Source organism: Protopterus annectens, chromosome 5.part0 (genome assembly GCF_019279795.1).
Source record: "Protopterus annectens isolate FY-2018-M chromosome 5.part0, PAN1.0, whole genome shotgun sequence".
Lineage (NCBI taxonomy): Eukaryota > Metazoa > Chordata > Ceratodontiformes > Protopteridae > Protopterus > Protopterus annectens.
The window spans coordinates 233,273,743-233,299,594 of record NC_056735.1 but is presented as its reverse complement, the minus strand read 5'-3'; the positions used below and the strand labels follow the sequence as shown (position 1 = coordinate 233,299,594).

The following is a 25,852-nucleotide window of genomic DNA, read 5'->3' as shown; positions in this document are numbered from 1 at the left end:
CACAAAACCAGGCTACTCATTTTTACCACCAAAAACTATTTTAAACAAAGCCCACTTTACCACACAATTACAAAATAACACAATAGTTGAAGTTGTTCCTTACACTAAACTCCTGTGAGTAATAATAGATAAACATCTAAAATTTGACCTGTGCATACAACATAATATTAATAAAACATATCAGAAACATGGCATTCTCTATCCGCACAAATACGTTTTTAACTCTTCTACAAAACAAATCCTTGCTATCATCTAGTTAGTCTCCCTCTCTTGTATATGGTGCCCCAATACTTACTAACTTATAAACTTCCCTAAAAACTAAGCTCGAAATGTGCTATAACAAAATCTCCAAATTTGCTACAAACACTAAATATTATTCCCACCATTGTATAGCTGTGCTTTCCCTCAATTGGCTCGAGCTCTCACACTGCCTCATCTACCTCCAGCTTACAACTGCGCATAAAATAATCCACAAACCTTTGGCCTTCTCTGCCCTTTAGTTCATTATTTAACTATCTACCCAAAGGATCCCACAATTCTGAAAATAAACAACTTTTAGTTGTGCTTAAACCTAACATAACAGCCAGTCAACTTCTATAATCTTGTACTGTGGCCAGAGTCTGGAACTCTCTTACCTTAATAATCAGAGCTAACCAAATCTTCACTTCGTTCAAAATTTCTTTAAGCGAATACCTCTCTTCATCTTGGATCTGCTCTTGCACCAAGCCCCCTCCCTTTAAATCCCGATTTCCTCTATTTCCTGAACATATTGTATTTTCCTTTCATTTATCATACTTCCTACAGTATTTTCTACAAAAGAAACTTGTGAGTAAGTCTATCATACTGTTCTTCTTTTAATGTCTATTAATTCCAAATTAACATCGCCCTGCAAATGTATCTCAAAATAACCTAATTGTTTCTTTTGGCAGAATTTTGTAAAATGTCAGCGTTTTTTACTTATTTTTTGTCTCACTTTGTAAATTAAGTTGCATTGCATTACTTGTAACTAATTGATTAATGCTTGCCTGTTTATTGTGATTCATTTCTCCCCAGGCCTCCACTGAACATGGACTCTCTCTGGCCCAGTGGACAACAGATGCCAATAAATAAATAAATAAATATGTGAGAAACAGAAATGAGTGACTGTAAAAGAGAGACAAAATAACTGAGTGAATGTGCATTTGTGAGAATCGCATTGGATGAATTCAAGCTTTATGCAGTGTAGGTATGTAGAAGTAGGCAAGAAAAGCAATGTTGTTCTTTTGGCTTTTCGCAGTTAGGGGTCACCACAGCAGAACTCTGGTCCGCTAATGATTGGCAGTAGATTTTTTTATGGGTGCCGAGGTGCCAGCTTGACGCCCAACCTTTAGCAAAGGCACGCCCATTTTACGCATGTCTTTCGAACGCCACTCAACCGCGGGGAGGACACGCAGACTTCATACAGAAGGCGCTCCAGCCGAGAATCGAACGGGAGAACCTCTTGCTGTGAGGCAACAATACTATCACTGCACCACCGCGGCTTCATAGGCAAGAAAAGCAATGGTTGACTGAAAAGGTAATAGTTTTGAACCCGGGCAAGCCTACATTATAGCAACCAGTCTGTATGTGTGTGTGTTCACGTGTTATAGTTAGGGTTAAGGTTAAGTAAGGGGGTAGATTTATAATTATGCCTGACTGGTGCTGTTGGTTTTCTGTGCCCTTTTGTCTTGATTGGTGAAATTGGTAGGGAAAGAGGTTTTAATAAAATAATGTATAGGGTTAGAGTTAGGGGAGGGGCAGAAGTAGAGTTAGCACACAGGAGTAAGATGGTGCAGGGATCTGAAGCTCCCTGCCCTCCTTACTCCTGTGTGCTAACCCTAACCCTACCTACACCCCTAACCCTAACCCTACAAGTGACATTATTAAAAAAACATTCTCTAACAGTGCCACTATTCAGTTGATACTTTTGTCTGGATGCCGTAGCTGTTGTTTACTGATAGTGGAAGAGAAGATGTCAATGTTTTGTGAATTTCTCATTTTGTGTGTCAAACATTTGTGTTCTCGCTCTTTTCTGGTCACTCATTTTTGTTTCTCACATTGCTATGTTCTACCATTTATGATGCAATCATATAATACACACATCACTCTGACTGCCTAATTTTTATAAACTACCTATATGTAAAATAATGGTCTTCTTGATTAAAAAACACAAAACAAAAATATCTTCTAATTACTTACAATTTATGAGAACCAATGTGTCACTAGTATTTAAAGTAACTAATGTCACCAGTAGTCTGTAAATATAAATAGCATATGTGCATTACTATTTTTCTTTGTTTTATATTATAATAAGCATCAATATATGCTTCATCTTCTTTTTTGTTATTTAAATCATCCTCTGGTAAGGCTCACCATAAAGGCAAACTGCTTACTTACATGTTTCCTACTCTGAATATAAGGAGAGTTATGTCTAGCAACATTGCTAGTTTTGAATTTTAATATTATTCTAAATTATCTTTATTCAGTATTTTACAGTGAAAAAAAATGCAATTTACCCCAAGTTCAAAAGTTATTACTTCTATCTTAATGGAATATGTCATTAAGCAAAATATATTTATGTAAGGCAGTCAATGTATTAAACTTTACTAACTCCTTATATCATATGGAAGTTGTTGATGAAGTATATATCACATTTAATTTGCTGTTGTAATTCTACTTTTTCTGATTCAGAGAACACTGAATTATTTATATTTCATGGTCTAACTTTATTCTGACAACTTCTCTCTTATTTTAACATTTTTACAAGTAAAGCAGCAGGCTTTGTTTACAGTATAAAACTGTTTATCACTTTAGTGTACCTTTCCCTCCTTCCAGTTCAAGTACTCTACACTATGAGGTGCTTATTCACCCCATTAAGTATTTTGGGGGGCTTGAACAGCTAGAACAGTGCTTCCTCACTAAAATGGTAAAATAAAAAAAAAAACAGGTGAATATTTTCATTTCATTTTTATTTGTTAATAAAAACTGGAATGTAAAGGGAACTGAAACACATATGTATTATAATTAGGGTTCACAAATATTCATTATTTTAATTTTTTAAACAGATATAGTAGCATAAAACACGCCATCATTGAAATTGCATAATGAATTGAAATGATAAATCATATAAATAATATTAACCATTACTTTAGCAGATATGGTTGCTATAAGTTATTTTCTTTCAACAACAATTATATTTTACTAATATGACTGCTTCTTTGACAAGGAAGCTGTTTCCAGCATGTAAGACACACACTGTCCCAGAACTGAACCACAGTTTATCTCTGTAGGTATGCTATACAAGCCAGTATTCAATGCACATGCCACAGTAACACTCATAGCATGATGTGCTCCGAATAAGCATTCCACTGTCATGCAAACACAACCTGTGATGATATATCATTGCCCACATAAAAATAGATATGAATAACTAGACACAATGATGTTTATGTAAAGTTGGTACATTTATATAATGTTGCCCCTGTCAGGAATTGAACAGCAAGCCATGTGACTCTACTGACTAATGTCATCTGGCTAAACCACAAGCACCACAGCGGAAGTCTTAACAAGTGATTATGATTAGTAATAGCCAGGGAATTGCTATGGCTAGGCTTGTATAGGCCCTAGGGCCGATAGCCTAGTACCAACCTATGAACCTATGATAATCCACCTCGGCTAACTTATTACATCACATGTATGTGTAGTAAACAATCTCTGAGATGAAAGGAATGGAGGAGGACTCTCACAATGTAAATGGACACATTATAACTGTGGTGGATGCCTTTTATGCATTACAGTATAAGGCACAACAATGCTAACAGACACTGAATGTGAATGATGAACAAATGAGCATTTGACAGCAGGAAACACATGATATTTCACAAGGATGACTGCACCATGATAGAAATGTCACTACAATTGTGAGATATATCATTATGTGAAGGCATTACATAATGTTGTTGCTGCAAGGGATACGTGCACCTGTAATTACTGTAGTATGTCAACAGCATACAGCATGTTGTCTCATTCTCTCATGCCAGAGGATAACACTTCCTACATATGTTATGTATGGAAAATGTAATCACATGTCATCATTACTCTAAATAAAAGCATTGCTATGTGACAAACTGTCACTGGTTTTAGTAAGAGGGATCAACATCTACATGTGTGCAAAGCAAATGTGCTTGGCAATAGAGTTATTGATATGTACAGTCACAATAACATTGACACAATGTAGTCTGAGCAGTAATGGATGGATTTGAAGAAACTACCCAAGATCATAAGCTAAACATCATTACCTGAATCACAAGCACCACATCATCATGTTGAGGTACACCTGAGACGATGCACAATTAAATATATAACAGCACCACTGTTTATTACCCAAACCCAGTTCGGGTTTGTGAAAGGCAGATCATGCCTCCTGAACCTGATTGACTTCTTTGAGGCAGTCACCAAAGCCGTAGATGAGTGTAAGGAGGTTCACACAGCCTATCTTGACCTCACCAAGGCTTTTGACAATGTCCCCCATTCTGGAATTATAGCTAAACTCACTAAACTAGGTATAAATCCCTACGTCACAAGATGGGTTGCCAACTGGCTCACTGACAGAACCCACACTTTAAAAGTTGCAGACTCCAAATCTGATCTCAAATCAGTGACAAGTGGAGTACCACAGGGTTCCATCCTGGGACCTCTCCTGTTTGGTATCTACTTCTCTGAAGTACAGGCTAACACAGAAGGCCTCTGGCTAACAAAATTCGCAGATGACTGCAAACTAGGAGCCATAGTCAAGTCCCCAAATGATGTGGACATCCTACAGAAGGGTCTCGCTGAGACAGATGCCTGGTGTTAGAGCCATGGCCTCAAGCTCAATGCCAAAAAGTGCAGTGTCATCCCCTTTGGTAAAAACTCTGTACCCATGAACTACCACATAGGCAGCAATCTACTTAACACCGAATGTGTGTTAAGAGACCTTGGGACCCATGTGGACAGTAGTCTCTCTTTTGATAGTCACATCGCCACAGTAGTCAGGAAGTCCTTCTATGTGGCACACTTCATCATAAAAGTGTTCTCATCCAGGAAAAAAGAGGTCATTGTTCCCCTCTACTCAACACTCATTAGACCCATTATAGAGTATAATGCCCCTTTTGGAATGTACCTCACAAGACATCCACAGCAGCTGGAAAGGCCACAGAAGTACCTCACAAAGAGGATTACTGGCCTCAAACAAATGCCCTACACTGACCATCTCAAAAAACTCCAGCTTTACTCTGTAGCATATCGCCTACTCCGAGGTGATCTCTGCCTAACATATAAAGCTATGTCAAACCCAGAGCTGTTGGACATGCTACACCTAAAGAAATCCCTCTGAGCTACACGCTCTAGGGACCTAAACCTTGTCACCACAATAAACAGGACATGCTGGAGGGATAGATTCCTCTCCCAGAGACTTCCCATACTCTGGAACAGGCTACCCATCTATGTCAAGTAAAGTTCTTCATTAGCACTCTACAAGAAAAATCTTGATGAGTGGATGGGAAATAGGAAATACACCCCAGGGATCACTTCTGTGTCTCTGCTCAACAGTGGCACAGGAAAATAACTTTCTTGGGTGGCGTAAGCCAAGGAACCTTGTTGGCTAGGCTTACATAGGCCCTTGGGCTGATAGCCTAGTACCTACCAATGAGCAAATGAACCAATGGATGTTTATGCTAAAAAGTGTTTGAAGTACTCTTTGTAGCTACACATATATGTCTTTACAGAATAGTATACACAGTATGAGTGTGAAAGACACACTCACAGCTGGCCTCAAACATCCTACATATGTAGTTGCACAATGTACAAAGTGCACTATCAAAGCCACGCAACACAGGAGAATTCACTCTCCAGATGTGACATACTGCAGGCATGTTAGCAGTACATAATCATTGTGTGGCCAAATATTTATTTTCCCTGGAGATAATAGGATTTGCTTGTGTCACATAGTGCCACTGTAATACAATCTCTTACTCAGAAGTATACAAAAAATTGGTTTTGAGGTGGCCAGTGGTATATGACAGTAATAACTGTCACACTATTGAAGCAGTGATGGAATCAAAACACCTACCTATCCATGTACACCATCTATACAATACATTAGCAATCGCCAGTGCCATAGAAGAATATTGAGTACAAGTGAGACATACAGCATCTGTGAAGCAATGACATCATCAGTGTACTGCTGTATCTGTTTACATTCATTTTAAAGTTATCAGGGGTTGTAAAAGCTGCCACTGCAAATGCATGTAAAATAATCAAGAATTCATTGGCAGTCACACTTGTAGAAGTTAAGCATTGCTGCAGTAGAACATCCTACCCATCTAGGTAAACATTCTAGAGAATAGTGTAAGACATGCAAGCACTTTCAAATAGCGACAGTTCACTTGTGAAAGAATGACCTCATCAGTGTGTTGAACCAGGGGTATAGGCGATAATATAATGTTGTAATTGTGTGTTCTTATTGATGTCACACAAAACTCCTGCCATTTGAACAATGGAAATATTTTCTCCTCACACCACTTAACAGATGTATGCAACGCTTTCCCTCTAAAAACATTAAAATTGATATTTTTCAAACCATGACACTATTATTTAAAGCATTAATTTACACATTTGTGGACACAGTAGTGCCTAAAATCAATGTTTGCTTTAAGTATGTATAGTAATGTATAGAAAATTGTACTCATTAGAGTACAAATAGGATGCATAGTTGTAGACTTGTGTTGCAAAGAAGTTGGGGATGTGAAAGTTGGGCTTAGGAGGTGGTGGAGTCATTTATCAGTTTAAAACATTTATCCAGAGTAGAGGTTGATTGAGCACATGCTCTCCTCGTTGGGTATTGAACCTCCTACCTATCTAGTTACACAATTGAGACAGTACTGTACTAATTGCAAGCATCACAGGAAAAGTCTGACTTTTGGAGGTAGAGAGTGCATTTTTTCAGAATGACCTCATCAGTGTGTTTCATAGTGGAAGTTTCTGTAAAAATTGGTATAAGGGGGCTGTGTGCACATTTAAATGCATTCTCTTCAGGGGTGGTGGATTCCACATCAAGCATTTTACACACACACACACACACACACTGACACACACACATACACATACACACACACACACACACACACACACACACACACACACACACACACACACACACACACACACAAACACACACACGTCTTCCACACTGGACATCAAACCTCCAATTTATCTAGTCATATACTCTGGAGATTACTATATAAGTCACAAGCACCACAGGAGAAGTCTGACTCTTAAAGGTAGACAGTGTACTTTTGTCAGGATGACCTCATCATTGTGTCTCATACATGATGTTTCTATAACAATTGGGCTAAGAGAGCTGTGGCAGTTAAATGTATACTTTTCAGGGAATTGGATACAGCAACAATTGTCACACATAGTCTTGCAGACACAGACGTACACACACACACACACACATGCACACACACACACACACACACACACACACACACACACACACACACACACACACACACACACAGACACACACATCTTCTGTGTTTGGCATTGAACCCCCTACCTATCTAGTTGTACAAGCTAAAGCACCCTGTATTAGTTGAAAGCACCACAGGACACAAATGACACTACCATTGTGAAACTGGACATTTGAATATTTTTAAAAAACAATGTTTGAAAGTGATGGTCCTGTGCATCACAGGTTGTGCAACAAATGCATAGGTGTACACAGGACAATGTAATATCACTATGATTGTCACATGCAATGACATAATTCTCTAATTAAATGTAGATTTATTTATTTATTGACATTTGATTACCAGGAAAGTCTAACTGGGTAAAAGCCCATTTTCAGTGAAGGCCCGTGGAGAAAAGCTCCCAATTATTACAAAACATTTTAAGAACAATAATTTTACAATCCTCAAAGAATAAAAGAAAAACATCTATAGTTGAAATAATTATAACTAATTAGACATAATATAAAAACACTGGATTAAGAATTGATGCAAGTTATATAACAATCATTTAATATTTATACAAATTCTAAACAGTTTGCAGAAAAATTAATGGTAAATTAGTCTAATACAAACAGAATTTGCAATATGCAATATGTAAGGAGGTAGAAGGAATGAAAAGCCACTTGTTCACATTTAGGAATATAGTTTATCCTGTTTTTGAGTAAGAACAGAGCCAGATTTTAGCTAGGAAGTATTTCAGAGTGGTCTTGAAATATGGGGGGAAGGGTACTGACCTAATGGATACAGGTAAAGAGTTCCAGGTCTTAGCAACCTTGTACGAGTACAGACGTGTTTCTGCTAACCTAAGCAGGAAAGTCATCTTAGATTTATTCTCTTCATGCTTCAAAACTTTCAATATGTTTGGGTCTGATGAGGTCAATAGATATGTATATAGTCCTGTGATTGCAGATTTAGACATGTAATCAACTTCAAGGAGGCCCATACCTCCTTCAGAATGAGGGATATATAATCTTGGTATACACTGATTTTTAAATATCATTTGACAAGCAAGAAGCATTTTTTGTTTTCCTGTCCAACTGATCCAATACCTTTTGAAGCCAGTTAATCAACCCAAAACTGTAAGTCAAAATAGAAATAACAATTTGTTTTCAGTATTAATTTTAGTCTTCAAAATTTTTCTTTATTGAGTTTTGTTCACATTTGTCCATGTTTTATTGTTGATACTTTATCAGTTCCCAATTATTTATATACTCCCTCCTGCTAAAGTTATTTTATATCACATTTGTGTCCCAGATTGATTTGTGCTGCAGCTTTCCTGCTTGAAGTGTTGCTTTTGCACATTTATCAAGACCAACTGGCATTCTTATGTCATATGAGAAAGTTTTGACTATTTCCAGTTGTTCTTTCAGCTCCTCATCTGACAAACTATAGTTTTATCTCATCCACAAAAAGAAGATGAGAAGTCTTTACACTTTGTTATTGTCTGGGAGCCAAACTTTAAAAATGACTGAATCTGTTATGTAGACAGCTTAATTGGTTAAGGGCAAGCAAAAAGAGCAGCAGTGACAGGGAGTCACCCTGGAATATCCCCCTCAGAATTTTCATCCCTGGAATAATAATTTGTCCTTTATCATGACTTAGCTACAAAGTGGTTTGCCACTGTTTCATTGTTAAGGTAATATAACTGATCAATGTAGGGTGCATCTTATACAGCTGTAAGCACTACTTTATATGTGAATGTGGAATGCTGTCAAAAGCTGTTTTTTCCCCTTTTTATAATTCTCCGTTATGACTTTATTTAACAACAAATGACCTTTGTTCCATATAAATTTATTTTTTTACTTTTTTCTTCTATTGCCATGATTGAGTTTTCTTCTAAATGACTATAAATTCTGTTGGCATCAGTTCCAGTATATAGTTTATACATTATCGTAAAGAAAGTTATTGGTCTATTGTTTTTAGAATAGCTTGGATGTTCACCCTTAAGGAGGTATCATTTTTCCTGTTATTAACCAGGTTGGTGTCTGTTTGGGGTGAACATATAAGTAGTTCTTACTCATTGCTAAATCTTTGTGTAATTATATTAATACCCTCAGCCAGAAGTTAAATACTGTATCGGGAACTGCAGTTTTCCAGTTAGGAGTTTTTCTTAATTTAGTTTCAATTTCTCTGGCCATTACTTCATCCCATTCCATATCATGTACATTTGAATTTCTTTCTGTTTCTTTTACTTCTTTTATCCATTCAGCATCTTTGTTATGTTCCACAGCATCTTCATAGATCCATTCATCCATCCACATCCCCTTTTTCCCATTTTTGTCAATGGGGTTGAGGTGTCACTTCAACAGTGACAATCATCTAGAACCAAGGATTTTCCAAACTGTATCCCAGAAAAACATAAAGTGAACCAAAGCAACAGAAAGGTCAGCTATAAAACATAAATCCTTTAATAAAATATGGTGGGGCGAGCCTCCCGCCTCACCAGGTAAGTGAAAAAATGATAAGAGTAGTGGTATTTCACAGGCAGCCAAGGCAACTGATCAGATACTTCCCATTGTACCTATTTCCTCAATTTGGGGATTCACTGTTCCATCATGCTGTGATGTTAACATAGTTGGATTTTCTATACTAAGTCCTTCACTTTACAGGTAATCCATAACATCAGTTTCTATTTCTTTAACTTTTCCACTACTAATCCTTTTTTCTACTGCCCCACTTTGATTTTTTTTGTACTGTAAACTTTTTCATATCCAGATATCTTTGCCTGAATATCTCTTCAAATATTTTTGGTGCTTCTGTATTTTGATTAGTTTTGCTATCCTGTGAGGAATATTTAATTTACACTGAGAACTTGGACTGGTCTGTCCATTTAGCATGCATGGTTTTGAATATTACATTAGTGTCATTGTATAACAGTACCTCTTTGGAAAAAGTTGCATTTGACCTTTTACTCATGATCAAGAGTATTTTGCATATTTTTCTTATGCCTACCTATTTACTAATAAAAATGTAATGACACTGGTAATAATACTGAAATCATTTACTCATAATATAATAATGCTAGTTGATTTTAATGCTAAAGATTATCAGCCCATTCAATATGTAATTGAGCTGTTTGGAGTAAAACGAGAAGCTAATAATTTCCTTTAAATTGTAATAGATATATTGACTTTTGAAACACTGAGCTTATTTTTGTTGTCACAACTCTTGTGTTATATTACAAAACACCTTTTCTGTTTTAATTTTCTAGACTCAGTTGGAATAACCTTACCAGTAACTGCTGTGCAGATCTGAGTGCTGCACTTTCTGTAAATCAGTCATTGGTTAAATTAGATCTTGAGGGTAATAACCTTAAAGATGAAGGAGTAAACATACTCTCAACTGGACTTCAAAGTGCAAGCTGCAGACTGAAAAAAGTGAGGTAAGTTGGAAGTCAAATTATTTTTACTGTGGCTTATTGTGTTTGGATTGTATTTCGTTTTCTTTTATAGTGTGATAAATTATATGTGTTACAAAGCATATTTCCAGACTAAAGCTGTCAATTTTTAAATTAAGTGGCTTATTGAATACCATCAGACAGTATGCAAATAAGGGCTTGGTAAATAAAATACAGGTCTGAGAAATATGCCAAATTTGTCTTTGGCTCAGAATTTCAACTTTCATTTTTTTGTTTGTTTTTTGTGGTGTAAGTGTGTTTGTGTGTGCATGTGTGCACTCATGTGTGTAAGGGGGCTCCATTTGCTGTAGGAAACTGTTCATTCTTTTCACACCAGCAACATATCCTGATACATTGTCAACAACAATGAGAACCCATTACTGTCCTCCCTACCCTTGGAACACAGTAGATTTGTAGCAGGGAAAAATTTTGAAGAATTAGAAATCTGGCGAAAGTGCATGCTATGCAGACTTCAAGAGAGGCTATTAAGTACCATGTGATTAGAATATGATTTCAAAAATGTCAGCAAAAGTATTTATGTTTTTCTTATCACAATGTGTATGCTTGATAATAAGTGATAGTACCCTGGCATCCAGCCTTGAACTAGACACACTTCAGGTAGTTAGCTATACCTGGATGCCCATTAAAATTCTAAAGATCATAACTGTTATTATGCTAACAGTATAAACATAAACAGAATATACTCTGTCCCTGTTTGTACTAATTCAGAATATTTCTCTTTCTGCATGGTATTCTTATGTTGGAGTTATTGAGCACACTCACAAATCATGGTTCTGTGACCCTTTGCAAGAAAATATTCAGGACTTTATTCTGAAACTTTGCATGGGGTATACAGGAATTTTCTAAACCAGATGATGTCAGGAGGCTCAGATGTTACATACCTTGAAAAATACCACACTTCATCTTTCTTTTAACCTTTTTATCTATGCGCACAAGGCTATATTCCAAGTCTCTTGAGACATTCAAACTCTTACTATGGGTGCTGTTCCAATGACTGAAAATTACCAAGCTATAATGGGATAACAGAAACATAACCATTTTCCAATACAGCATTTGTACACAGAGTCTACTGTTACTAATACACTAATTCATGGAATTACTTATAGTATTTATAAATCAATCTCATCTTTTATCATTCACAGCTGTCAGCTAATTTTCGTAACAATTAGCATGAACAGTTCCATCATCTGGTCTTTTTTGTTACCAGTCAAACACAACCCTGTTATTCAGCATGAACCATTTCTTTTTGTTACCAGTAGACTCAGTTGACACCTTCATTCTTCATGATTAAGTGTTCTTGCAAATGTATTTGGTTACATTTTGGGATGCTTAGCTCCATCCTGTACAAAACAGTTTACTAACTGCAGCAAATTTTAAGCTTATGTCACCTTCTACTACCTCTTTTAAGACTTGTTCCTTCAGAATACACTTCCATTTCTTTTGTGAGGCAGATGCACATTAACTAATGACTAATAATGCACTTAAAAAAGAATGACATGTTTGCACAATCTCTCTACCAAGCTCAGCCTTACATGTTTAGTGTGGGAGGGTTGCAGGAAGGTGTCCCCGACAAGAATGTTCAGAAGGTTTAAAAGCAAGTTTTGGAATTCTCTGTTTTTAGTCTGAGTTACACTTTTTGTATGAAGTGTCAGGACTTGCAGTATTGCGTTTCACGTCACTGAGAGGAAGTTGCATAACAAATTAAAAAGTTGCATCACAGAGATTCATAGTGAGGTTGTACTTGGCTAGCTACATACAACACTCTTCCCAAATGTCACACTGTATTTTTAATATTCTAAACAGGAAAATGAAAATATATAACTGTTTATACCATTCAGAATGAGTAACTCAGTCCCATAATGCACTGTGTTGTGCGTCTTCCAATGTTGTAATGTCCAGTATTAACAGGGGTATGCTTTTTTGCAAGATCCTGAAAGTAAAGATTTACAGGACAAACAAAACAAGTGAATTCAATATTGTGCCTTGCAGCTGTTTATTGATGATCGTCCCTCTGATTTACCAATCATGGGTGCTTTCAGTATGCCTTAAACTCTAGATATTATATCTTTAGTCTGAAGTAACCTTTGGAGGATGTTAGTGTATGTAGCTGTTGGCTATATAGGTAAGTGAAATTGCAGATTCATATGACACCTGAAAACCATTTAATCATAGGCATTCTGTATCCTGAAACTGGGAATACACAGATAAATAAAGAGGGCATAGTACTACATAAGCAGTAATAACAATTTGAAACACTAATATTTACACAGTTAACAATCTTATGCTTGATGCTTAGAAAACTGAGTCGAGCTGTGCCAACCTTGCATTCCAAGTGTCAGAATGTTGAATACTGACATTACCAACTGTCCAAACTTGCACCCCTTCCACATCCATGTTAGCCCTTGATGCTAGGTCTAGAACAATAGGGAGTCTGAGTATTCAAAATAGTTTTGGGGCTTGCCAGTATTCAACATGCCGACTTTCAGGGAAAGATTTCAGTGAATGCAAAACTCAGCCTTCTGAGCATTCAGTAGCAAACCATTTAGACAATTAGATAGTTTACTGAAACATTCAGAAATATTAACTGTTAAAGCCTATGGCTATTTTCATGCAACATATGACAACATAATGCACCTCTCTCTTTTTTGTTAATCCTTTTAAGAAAGTTACGTCAAGGAAGAAATAACATGCTCAAATGTAAACATATTTAAACAATAATGGTACTTTAATAAACTAGATAAAACAAAGGAATGCTCTTCAACCCCATGGAAAGCGAATGAAAATATATGGCATAATACATACATCTTTCATATATCAAATGAAACATTCAAAGTAAAGAATTAAAAATCAGAGTGAAATTATCATCAGTAAAAATAAAATTACTAAAAACATGCTGTGTAACCATTCATTTTAGCAATCCCAATACCTTAGACAATTATACACCTGTTGTAGGATTGATTAAGTTGCTGTCAAAACCTGATTAGACTAAGTAAACATATATGATTACAACACTAAAACAAATCAGAAAGCCATTTATTATAGTAACAGTAGTTTAGTCTGAGAAATTATGTTACTGCTAAGGCAGTCAGTAAATAAGCTAGTGTTGGGCACAGCAATGCTCCCTGCCACATTACATACCCAAAATTTAATTAGGCTGAACAGTATTATAGCCTCTAGCATACTGCTTAATCTTCTTCTTTGAGGTAAAGCATCATTTTCTTTTCCAGTGGGACGCTGCAGATGGATTTCCATTCAAGCACACGTGTGTGCATGCGTGCTTGTGTGTGTTGTGTGTGTGTGTGTGTGTGTGTGTGTGTGTGTGTGTGTGTGTGTGTGTGTGTGTGTGTGTGCGTGCATGTGTGTGTGCAAACGTGCATGCACATGTGCACTACCTGTGGGATATTGAAGTTTTGCACACATGTGTGTACACACAAGTGATTTGTAATGACCCCTTGTCTCTTGAGAAATTCATTACAGCTCCAGTGACTGGAAATTGTCCTGCTTTAAAAGTATAATGCCTTCCACTGCTTAAATGACTTCAATGCAGATTTCCCTTACTTTTTCAAAGCTTTCCACTTGGAAAAAAATTTGGTGTATACCCTGTTTGCCTGTTATTAAAATTATAATAGGTGCTATAGTTTGTTGATTTGTTCAGTTCTGAACCCCAGAAGCACAATGCATCTAATCTGTGCCACAATTAGATTGGACTATACGGGTCTGCTTCATTTCACTGAAAGCTCATTTCACTGAAACTCATTTGACTGAGCACACTTGACTGAAAGCTCACTTCACTGAAAACTCATTTGACTGAAATTCATTTTGTTAAAAGATATATGCCCTTTTCCTCATTGTAGTGTGATCCTGGAGTAGTATATAAGTAGGGGGGTGGGGAGCACAGTCCCCCGCCCAAATTGGGAGATGTGGGGGCATAGTCCCCCACATACTTTGGGTATATATTGTCTTCTAAAAAGAGTTATTCATTGGAGTTATAAGTATCCATGTATATGGTTTAAAATGTATAAAATAGGGGGCTACACCCAACACACCACCAATGTGGGGGCTGTGCCCCTACACCCCCCTACTATATATACTAACTCCAGGATCACACTACAATGAGGAAAAGGGCATATACCTTTCAACAAAATGAGTTTCAGTCAAATGAGTTTTCAGTGAAGTGAGATTTCCGTCAAGTGTGCTCAGTCAAATGAGTTTCAGTCACATGAGCTTTCAGTGAAATGAAGTAGACCCGACTATACATGATGTTGAGTTCACGGATAATCCAGGGAGTGTTTGAGGAGCAGGGAGATGATAGTCTTGGAGATGAGAAGCATGCTTAAATAATCATGTAAAAGTGATGTATGTTTTGATAATTGTCTCAGTGTACCGTACACAGCATATCAGTCACAGAGTTTAAGGAATATTATATTCCTATACATATATTATCTGTAACATGTTGCTTCATTGAAAATGCATTAATTTTAAACAGATTTTTTTGTAATTTTGGGTGGACATTTTGGAGTTTCATTCTAAAGGAAACAAAACATTAAAAACATCTGCAAAGCTATATATATTATCCCATTGTATTCACTTTGATCAGTCAAAGGAACGTTGTGCTTGCCTTTTGCATCAAATTACCAGTTTTAGCAAACAGTAGCTCTCTATTTTTTATGCTAAAGTGACGGTCAGTAATGGAATGTCTGCATTAAGCTGCAGAGCTGTAACTGCATGATCTGGCACACTGGGCAGTCCCCAGAGTGGCACCCTGTCAACTCAACTTTGAGGACCAAAAAAAAAAATAAAAACCTGTGCAACTCTCTAGATTGTAGCAAAGAGCCCCTGTTTACAGTTAGCAACACACTAAGGTACTAAATATTTCATTTAAGGCTCCACAATATTCTCCCTTGGCATCTTAAATCAGTGCTGGTATTCAGTTAGTGCCCAATCATCAGCTGTTGATCGTTGCCCCTAACAGCTTGTACCCAGGGCAGCCACCTTCTTTGCTATGTCCCAGTTATGGCTCCACTGAGCTGTGTTGCAGTGAGATGGACTTTCAATGTATATGTGCCTTCTTCACTGCTGTGTTATTGTAGCACTGCTAGATTCAAATAAGGGGTGTTGGGCTTTAGAGAGGAGCTTGCCTCTGCAAAACACAGAATGTGTCCTATAAGTAGTTTTAATAGAAATGCATTTTTTTACATTTAAAAATACTGTTTCAGTCATTTTGTTTCATTTCATCAAATATGTCAGTCAGAAAAAAATAAACCTTTATATATGCATATGTAACTATATACAGTGGATATAAAAAGTGTACACACCCCTGTTAAAAATGCCAGGTTTTTGTGATATAAACAATGAGACAACAATAAATCATTTCAAAACTTTTCCCACCTTTAATGTGAAGTATAACCTTTACAATTCAACTGAAAAACAAACAAATCTGTTAGGGGAAAAATATAAAAAATAAAAAATTAGAAGTTATGTACTCACCATAACATTCCATCTGAGTAGGTGTATTCATTTGTCTGCAACCTGTGGGTTATGGATCCGATATCGGATCCGAACCGGCATGGTTTACCAGCTATGGATCCAAGCTCTCAGCTCCTCCCCTCACCCATAATGCCCTGCTCTACCCTCATGACCTCAGATCGAGTTTGCCAACAGCAAGAACACCCTGAAAAGGGTAACACATAATATGCAGGAAACTGAAAGGCCAGGGGGATAGGAGGGCGGGATGGTTGCAGACAAATGAATACACCTACTCAGATGGAACGTTATGGTGAGTACATAACTTCTAAATCTGAAGTAGGAGATTCATTTGTCTGCAACCTGTGGGACAGAGTCCCCAGCTACCTGAATCTTGGGCGCCATCATGGAAGGATATTCTGGAGCACCCAGAGCCAAATGATGCTCTACCCTAGATGCAAGATCCAACTTATAGTGGGAAATAAAAGTATGAGATGAAGCCCACGTGGCTGCTGCACAAATATCATCTAGAGGAATCCTAGCCTTAAAGGCTGCCGAGGTAGATACTGACCGGGTTGAATGGGCGTGTACACCCTCCGTGCGGGCCTTCCTGAAGCTTGATAAGCCAATAAGATACACTGTGAAATCCAGCGAGACAGAGAAACTTTAGAAATTGGCTTGCCCAAATTAAATTTAGCAAAGGAAATAAACAACTGGTCGGATTGCCTATGACCAGCCGTTCTGTTTAGATAAAATCTAAGTTGCCTGTGAACATCTAAGGAGTGAAGCTTGTATTCACCTTTGTTTTCATATTTAGGAAAGAAAACAGGGAGGTTAATGGATTGATTAATGTTTGCTTCAGAAGCTACTTTAGGAAGAAAGGACGGGTTGGTCCTGAGGTAAACACGGTCCGGATGAAATACCAAGTAAGGAGGTTTAGCTGATAATGCTTGGAGCTCTGAAACTCTCTTGGCCGATGTAATGGCTACTAAAAAGGCTGTCTTGAAAGACAAGAATTTGAGATCCACCGTAGCCGCTGGTTTGAAGGGGGTCAAGGCCTGGAGGAATAAGGCGAGGTCCCAAGGGGGAACCGCTTGTTTCACAGGCAGCCTGAGAAGGAAAGTACCTTTAAGGAAAATTTTACACAACTTGGCTGACATAAGTGGACTAGAGTCATGACCAATGTGATAATGAGAAATTGCCGCCAGTTGTACTTTGACTGTGGAACTGCTGGCACCATCGTTAAAAAGAGAGGTTAGAAAGTCAAGCACTAAAGGGAGAGGAACCGTGAAGGGATTCAGGCCTTGCCACTCCGCCCACAAAGAAAACCGCTTCCACTTGCTGCGGTAGACTTTCCTAGTGGATGGTTTATGAGCTGCCACCAGGATAGCCTTAACAGGGGACAAAATACCAGGAGTCTTGATCAAGAGTGGAACTGGAGCAGCCAAGCGGTCAGCTTCAGGTTGTCCAGGTTCGGAGGAGATATGCAGGATGGGTGGGATATCAGATCCGGAATGGGATCTAGAATCCAAGGAGGATTCACCAAGTGAGACCTTAGAAAGGGGAACCAGATCTGTCGAGGCCAAAACAGAGCAATGAGAATCATTCTGCAACCCACCCGAGAGGCTTTCTGAAGAACTTGGAGCATCAGAGGCAAGGGTGGATAAGCGTACAGAAGACCGGGTGGCTAAGCATGCACCAGAGCGTCTCTTGGAGAACCTCTTGGAGGGTATCAGAGCGAAAAACTGTTGCACTTGGTGTTTGAGGGAGAGGCAAAAGATCGCATGAAGGAGTTCCCCACCATGCGAATATGCGTTCCGCTACTTGAAAATTGAGAGACCACTCGTAAGGGGTCAGAATGGTGCGACTGAGCTTGTCCGCCAGGATGTTGGACCGACCCGGAATGTGCGTTGCTATTAGAAAGCGGTTGGTGGAGATTGCCCATTCCCAAACTCTCATGGCTTCTCGACAAAGGGGGTAAGACCTTGTTCCCCCTTGCTTGTTGATGTACCAGACAACCGACATGTTGTCCGATTGAATCGCAATTGTTCCCAAGGGAAGAAAGTCCTGAAGTGCTAGCAACGCTAAGAGCACTGCTCTCATCTCTAGAACGTTGATATGCAGAAAGGTCTCTGAATCGTTCCACGTGCCTTGGACGGTCCGGCCCGCAAAATGCCCCCCCCCCCACCCGAGGCGGGAGGCGTCTGTGGTCATCGTGGCGAGAGGGGGAGAAGCACAAAACGGGCGGCCTCCGTGGAGATCCGGGGAGTGAATCCACCACAGGAGGGACCGCTTGCAAGCCTTGCTGATCGCAATGGGGTGATGCATAGGGAGAGCAAGGTATGACCATTGTACTAAGAGAGTCCACTGGAGGATGCGCATATTGAGCCTGGCAAGAGGAAGAAGTGCTGTAGCAGACGCCATGGACCCTAGAGCCCTCAGGACCAACTCCGCTGGAACAGAACTTGAGTGGAGAATGGCCCGCACCTGGAGCTGCAGATTTTGAACTCTGTCCGCAGTGAGGAAGGCTTTTAAACTCCTTGTGTCTAACCTGGCCCCTATGAAATCTAAGAGCTGTGTGGGCGCCAGGTTGGATTTCTTCGTATTTATTGTAATGCCCAGAAAGGGAGCAAGATGGAGAAAGGAGTCTCGCCAATAGTAGTAGATGCCTTGTTGGGCGGTAAGAAGCCAGTCGTCCAGGTAGGGAAGACCTGTACCCCTGAAGCCTCAGGTGGGCCGCTACCACTGCTAATACTTTGGTGAACACCCTGGGGGCTGTGGTGAGACCAAAGGGAAGGACCCGGAACTGGTAGTGACTGGCTCCCAGCCAGAAGCGGAGGAACCTCCTGGAGCGCCTGTCCATCAGAATGTGGTAGTACGCATCTTTGAGGTCTATAGAGCACATCCAGTGATTTCCTCCCAGAAGGGGGAGAATAGACTGCAGAGTGACCATTCGGAATTTTTCCTTGGGGACTGCCAGGTTCAAGACAGAAAGGTCTAGAATTGGTCTTAGTTCCCCCGTCTTTTTTGGCACTAAAAAGAACCTGGAGTAGAACCCTGATCCGATCTGGTCTGGGGGGACGGGCTGGATGGCTCTTTTCTTTAGCAGATGGCCAATTTCTGCCAAAGCAGCCTCCCGTTGACCGGGTGGAACGTCTGGGAGGGACTTCAACTTTGGTAAGTGAAGAAAAGGGATGCGGTATCCTCTGGATATGATTTGGAGAACCCAGCGGTCTGATGTTATGGACTCCCATGCCGCTAGGTGCCCCGAAAAATGTCCCCCGACTGCCTCCAGAGTGGAGCAGCCGGGCAACCCCTCAGGGTTGCTGCGCGGGCCGTTCAGAGAAAGGTTCTCTGGACCCGAAGTTCCTGGGAGCCCCTCTGCCTCTAGGGCGGCGTCCTCCCTGTCCTCCTCTGCCACGGAAGGACTGGTTGTCCGGAGCAGGCTGGGATTGCTGCGACTTCCGGAACCACATCTTCTTCTGACCCTTTTGGTTCCTAGAGTAGGGCCTCTGGGGTGCAGAGAAGCGGATTCCGACGGCAGACAGCATCTTCCCGTCCTTCTCGCTCTGGGTCAAAGTGTCGCGAACGGTTTTGCCAAAGAGGGCAGAACCATCAAAAGGGGGCGTTCGCAAACGACGCTTTGAAGGGCTCAGAAAAATCGCAGTGACGGAGCCAGGCCTGATGTCTAGTGACTAGGCTTGCCCCTGCGGCTCTAGCGGCGCCTTCCGTAGCATGGGAGAGTAGCCGCATAGAGGTATTAGTAACTGATCTAAGAGTGGCCATGCGGGTGGAGTGCAGCATCTTGTCCTCCTCCGACATGGACTCTGGGGGAGATGCAGCGTATTCTTTAATGAGATCTCGCTGCATCCTAATGACGTGTGCCAGGTAGTTCAGCGCCCTTACCGAGAAGGTCGCTGAACTAAACATCCGCTTCCCCAAGCGGTCCATCATCCGAGACTCCTTGCTCGGGGGATGGACTGAGGGACTCTCCTGAGCAAGTTCCCTCTTGGTGGCCGCCGTCAACATGGCATCTACCGGAGGCCCCTTACTCCAATGGGCATGGTCGGACGGTGGGCTGAGGATCCTATCGGGCCTCTTAGGGATTGGCTCCACGGTGTCCGGTTCCTTCCACACCCTGGTGGTAATGAGGTCCACCAGGGGGTCGGCAGGAGGGGACACCCAAGAGGTAGACGGGCCCGCTTCAAATGCCTCCAAGAACACGGACTCGTCCGAGGAAGACTTGGGGGCAGACCACCCCCCCCTATACGGAGCATTTCCATGATGTCCCCAAATGAGACATCCTTGGGGGGTGACCGTGGGGAGCCTTCCCCTTCCTCCAAGTCCGTGTCTTCCGTGAGAGACTCGGGGGAGTCAATGTGCCTCCTTTTGCACGTATGCTTGTGAGGAACATCCTCTGGGGGGCTGTCAGAGGATTCCTCGCAAGCAGCAACCTGTTCCAGTGGAGCAACTTGGGGCACAGAAGTGGGCTGTCCCAAGGGCCGGATGGTGGAAGCCTGACCCAGTGCAGAGGGAGCGCGGGACGGAGCCGAAACAAGTGCCGGGGGTCCGGAGACCCTCAACAGGGCCCTCTCCACTACATCAAATGCCGAAGGGGAGCCGACCTCGACCAAAGGATCCGACAATCGGCTCCCCCTCGGATCCGAAGAGTGGATCGGAGCCGGCGCCGAAGCGCTTGGATCCGAAGGGACAGTGCGCTCCGACACAGACGGCGCTGAAGGAGCACTGATCCCCCCGGATCCGAGGCTCGGATCCAGGCACCGAGAGGTCGGATCCGATGCACTCGAGGGCAGGGTCGGATCCGAAGTACAAAGTACTATCGGCGCCGACCCACCCCCGGCTCCGAAGCTGCTTGGCTCCAGCTGCTCCGAGCCTGGGTAGCGGGTCGGAGAAGGAGCAATCGGTTTGAAAAAGGGTGTTGAGCTCCCCCCCAGAGGGGGGTGAGGCAAGAGCACTCCCATCTGCATCTGGGCCTGGATGAACCTTCTCATCATCCTGTCCAGATCAGCATCCGAAAGGCTATACGTAGATCTCGACGAGGCTACCGAGGTAGGCCTGGAGTGCCTCCTCGATAGCCTCGACGGAGATCGGGTCTCCTCCTCCTCAGGTCCCGGTAAAAAACACACTGGAGACCGGAGCCGAGGAGGAGGAGACCGAGCCGACAGTGGAGCCAACAACGGAGCCGGGGGAGAAGCCCGCTTGGCTGGCGGGGCCGAAACAGAGGTCTCGGCCCGCCGCTTATGGTGCTTCTCCCTCCGGTCCCTTTTCTTAGCATCCCTCTCCTCCGAACCAGAAACGGGAGGTTGAGTCCCAGGAGGAGGAGGGGGAGCCGCAGAAGGAATAACCGTGGGTACGGTTACTCCTGAAGGAGCGGAGGTCGGAGCCGAGTCCGGCGGTAAAAGGCCCGCCAAAACAAGCTTGGACCTCCACTCCTTCAATGCCCTGGGGTTGAACCCTGCACAAATGGAACATCCAGATGTGAGGTGTTCAACCCCAGGCATCTAACACACCGAGTGTGGCCATCAGCTGGGGAAAGCTTATGGCCACACTCGGAGCATTTAGAAAAAATAGACTTGGGTTGCTCAGACATCCCAAGTTACAACAGTAGTTACTATAACTAAAAGTAACTAAAGAAACACAAAATCACTCACAGGCCCAACACACACACACTAAGCGAACAGCGAGCAGGGCGATATAACTTTTAGATTATACTCTAAAAAGTAAATATACCAAAGGGGAAACCTACACTTTCACACAAATAACTAAGAAAAAATCTTAAATTTTACAATTTAAAGACTGAAAACTAGCACTTAGCTTGAGAGCTTGAGAAACAATCCGGTCACCATGCGCGGCAAACGAGATCTGAGGTCATGAGGGTAGAGCAGGGCATTATGGGTGAGGGGAGGAGCTGAGAGCTTGGATCCATAGCTGGTAAACCATGCCGGTTCGGATCCGATATCGGATCCATAACCCACAGGTTGCAGACAAATGAATCTCCTACTTCAGATCGTAAAATAAGCTGGTTGCATAAGTGTGCACACCCTTAAACTAATACTTTGTTGAAGCACCTTTTTATTTAATTACAGCATTCAGTCTTATTGGGTAGAAGTCTATCAGCATGGTACATCTTGACTTGGCAATATTTGCCCACTCTTCCTTGTAAAAACGCTCCAAATCTGTCAGATTGCAAGGGCATCTCTTGTGCACAGCCCTCTTCAGATCACCCCACAGATTTTCTATTGGATCTATGTCTGGGCTCTGGCTGGGCCATTCCAAAACTTTAATTTTCTTCTGGTGAAGCCATTCTTTTGTTGATCTGGATGTATGCTTGGAGTCATTGTCATGTTGAAAGCTGAAATTCTTCTCCATCTTCAGCTTTCTAGCAGACACCTGAATGTTTTGGGTCAAAAGTGACTTGTATTTGGAACTGTTCATAATTCCCTCCACCTTGACTACAGACACAGTTTCAGCTGAAGAAAAGCAACCCAAAAGCATGATACTGCCACCACCATGCTTCACAATGGGGATGGTGTTCTTTTGGTGATGTGAAGTGTTGTTTTTGTGCCAAACGTACCTTTTGGAATTGTGGCCAAAACGTTCAACCTTTGTCTCAACAGACCATAACACATTTTCCCACATGCTTTTGGGAGACTTGATGTATTGTTTTGCAAATTTTAGTTGGGCCTGGATGTTTTTCTGTGTAAGAAAAGCCTGCCATCTTGCAATCCTACCCCATAGTCCAGACATATGGAGAATGCTGGAGTTTGTTGTCACATGTAGTACACAGGCAGTACTTGCCAGAAATTCCTGCAGCTCCTTCAGTGTTGCTGTAGGTCTCCTGGCAGCCTCCCTGATCAGTTTTCATCATGTCTTTTCATCAATTTTGGAGGTATGTCTAGTTCTTTGTAACGTCACTGTTGTCCCATATTTTCTCCACTTTTTGATGACTGTCTTCACTGTGTTCCATGGTATATCCAATGCTGAGAAACTTTTTTTGTACCCTTCTCCTGACTGATACCTTTCAACAATGAGATCCCTTTGATGCTTTGTAAGCTGACTGTAAACCATTGCATTTGCTGTAGCAGGCAACTGAGTAAATGTCAGGAAAATCCTCACAGGTGCAGGAAGCTGTTAAAGACTGGGGGGTGGAGGGTGACGGGGGCACTTAGTGAATTAAAAAGGGTAATTTTTTTATAACTATTTGCTACCACAACATAGGTTCACTTGGAGGAAATTTTAAGCTTACCCAATTCCATTTTGGTGCTTGAATTAACATTTTCTGATTGGTCTTAGCTATCCCCATGGGTGATAATTGTATATTAGCCCTAGTGAGAACAAGTGTGATCATACCATAGAAAATTTGAGGGGGCCATGTAAGGGATGCAGCATTTAGGACCTGCCTCTATCCATTAATGGCATGAGGGGAAATCCTGGAGTACATTTTCTATTAACCATCCTTAGATCCAAGTTGCATTTGAATATGGATGGATGAGCTTTGCTTTATTTTTATGGATAATCTGTTCTGGAACAGTGGTAGCTTCTGTGATATATATCCATCTCTTTACAACATTCAGTTTAGATACCTGGACGAGTATTTCTGATGCCATTTGACTTGCTGATGTTCAGTAGGTCCATCTGTATTATGTTGGAGGATACTTTGTATGCCAGACATATCACCTCTAAGCACTCTGTAGGATGCTGAGTATAGTAATAAATCTCTGAGGTGATTCATGCAAGACCTATTGTTTAGGACTTGTATCCTTTTAGTAAGGTATCTCTGAAGGTATTCCAGTTGTTGCATGGGGCTGGACAGATACATGCCAAAGTGGGCATTATACAAAATGATTGACATAATGAGAGCTATGTAAAGGGGGACAACATCATCTCTAGATCTAGTCACAATCAACTTGTTTATATGCTGTGCAATATAAAAAGGCTTTCTTATGATTCTGGGCACATGCTGGTCAAAAGCTAAGTCACTGTAGACACAAGTTTCCAAATGCCAAACAATTGGATCCGTTCTCAGAGGGCATTGTCATGATTTTGACACCAGTTATTATTTGGGTCAAACCTTCCTGCATGATGTTTAAGTCATTTGGGGATTCAATAACTTCTCCTAGCTTGCAGTCATCCCAAACTTAGCTGGCCAAAGCTCTTTGGTATTTCCTTTTACTTTTGAGATGTATATGCCAAACAGAAAAAGTCTCAGCACTGAACCCTGGGGGACTCCATTGGTGACTGGTCTCTTCCCCTGTTTTGATCTCCTGCATCCTGCGAGCCAAGTTGGCAATGCAGCTGGTGATGTAAGTGTTGCTCCTACATTATTCATCTTTTCTACTACACCTGAGTAGGGGATTGTGTCAAAAGGCTTGGCCAGGTCAAGGTAATGTGGCGTGAGCTGTTTTACCTTCATCCATTACTTTGGTAACAAGACTAAAGCTTAAAATTTGCCCATGATTTTGAGCCTTTCACACTTTCCTCTGGACTGTTTTCAAACACATTTTTTAGGGCCATGCATACGTGTATGCATTCATTGATTCACCTTCCTGGTTGTATTAAATTATATTCCTTGTATAATATAGCACACGTGTTAGACTTAAGTTAGAGCACATTTTAAATTTATTGTTTAAACATTTTTCCAGTAGGCAATGAAACAAAAATGCATTAACCAATAATGACAAAACTGCTCTATTCAGAACATTTCCATCATAAAGGTCTACTTCCACAGACAACTGCATTTTAAATTTATTGTTTGAACATTTTTCCAATAGGCAATGTAGCAAAATGCATGCACCAATAATGACAAAACTGCCCTATTCAGAACATTTCCATGATAACAGTCTGCTTCCACACACAATTGCATTTTAAATTTATTGTTTGAACATTTTTCCAGTAGGCAATGAAGCAAAATGCATGCACCAATAATGACAAAACTGCCCTATTCAGAACATTTCCATGATAACAGTCTACTTATACACACAATATATCAATACAGAATCACAGTAGTGTAAGCCATAGGCATGTTGCACAGCTTCTTGAACTTATTTTCAATTGGGGGGGGGGGGCAAAAGGCCAAAAACCAGGGACATATTTTAAACATTGCTTCTATAATTTCGGAAAGTTGCTTGCATAAAGCATTATGTTACCACCATGCATTTCACTACCAGGTCTTGAACCCAGAATCCTGTGCACTACAGTCAGAGAAACATACCACTAAGCTAAATCAGCAGTTTCTTGAAAGACAGGAAGACAAACTTAAATGGCTATCATATCATTTAGTGAATTCAGTTCTCACTTCTTACCATAGCTCTCAACCTCTTAGCACAAAAATACAGAGCAAAGCCAATAATTGGGGAATACAGCCCCACAATAGAGACAC

The 25,852-nt window shown here is 40.9% G+C and overlaps 1 protein-coding gene across 2 annotated transcripts in view; it reads left to right on the top strand.

The window, feature by feature from the left end:
• The window catches only part of LOC122802555 (NACHT, LRR and PYD domains-containing protein 3-like), an 826,460-nt gene that overhangs the window by 529,337 nt on the left and 271,271 nt on the right, over nucleotides 1-25,852 (top strand). For both annotated transcript variants that reach the window (XM_044072217.1, XM_044072216.1), the window contains exon 11: nucleotides 10,783-10,953. In XM_044072217.1, the coding sequence (XP_043928152.1) occupies nucleotides 10,783-10,953 (171 nt within the window). The remainder of the gene's footprint in view (nucleotides 1-10,782; nucleotides 10,954-25,852) is intronic.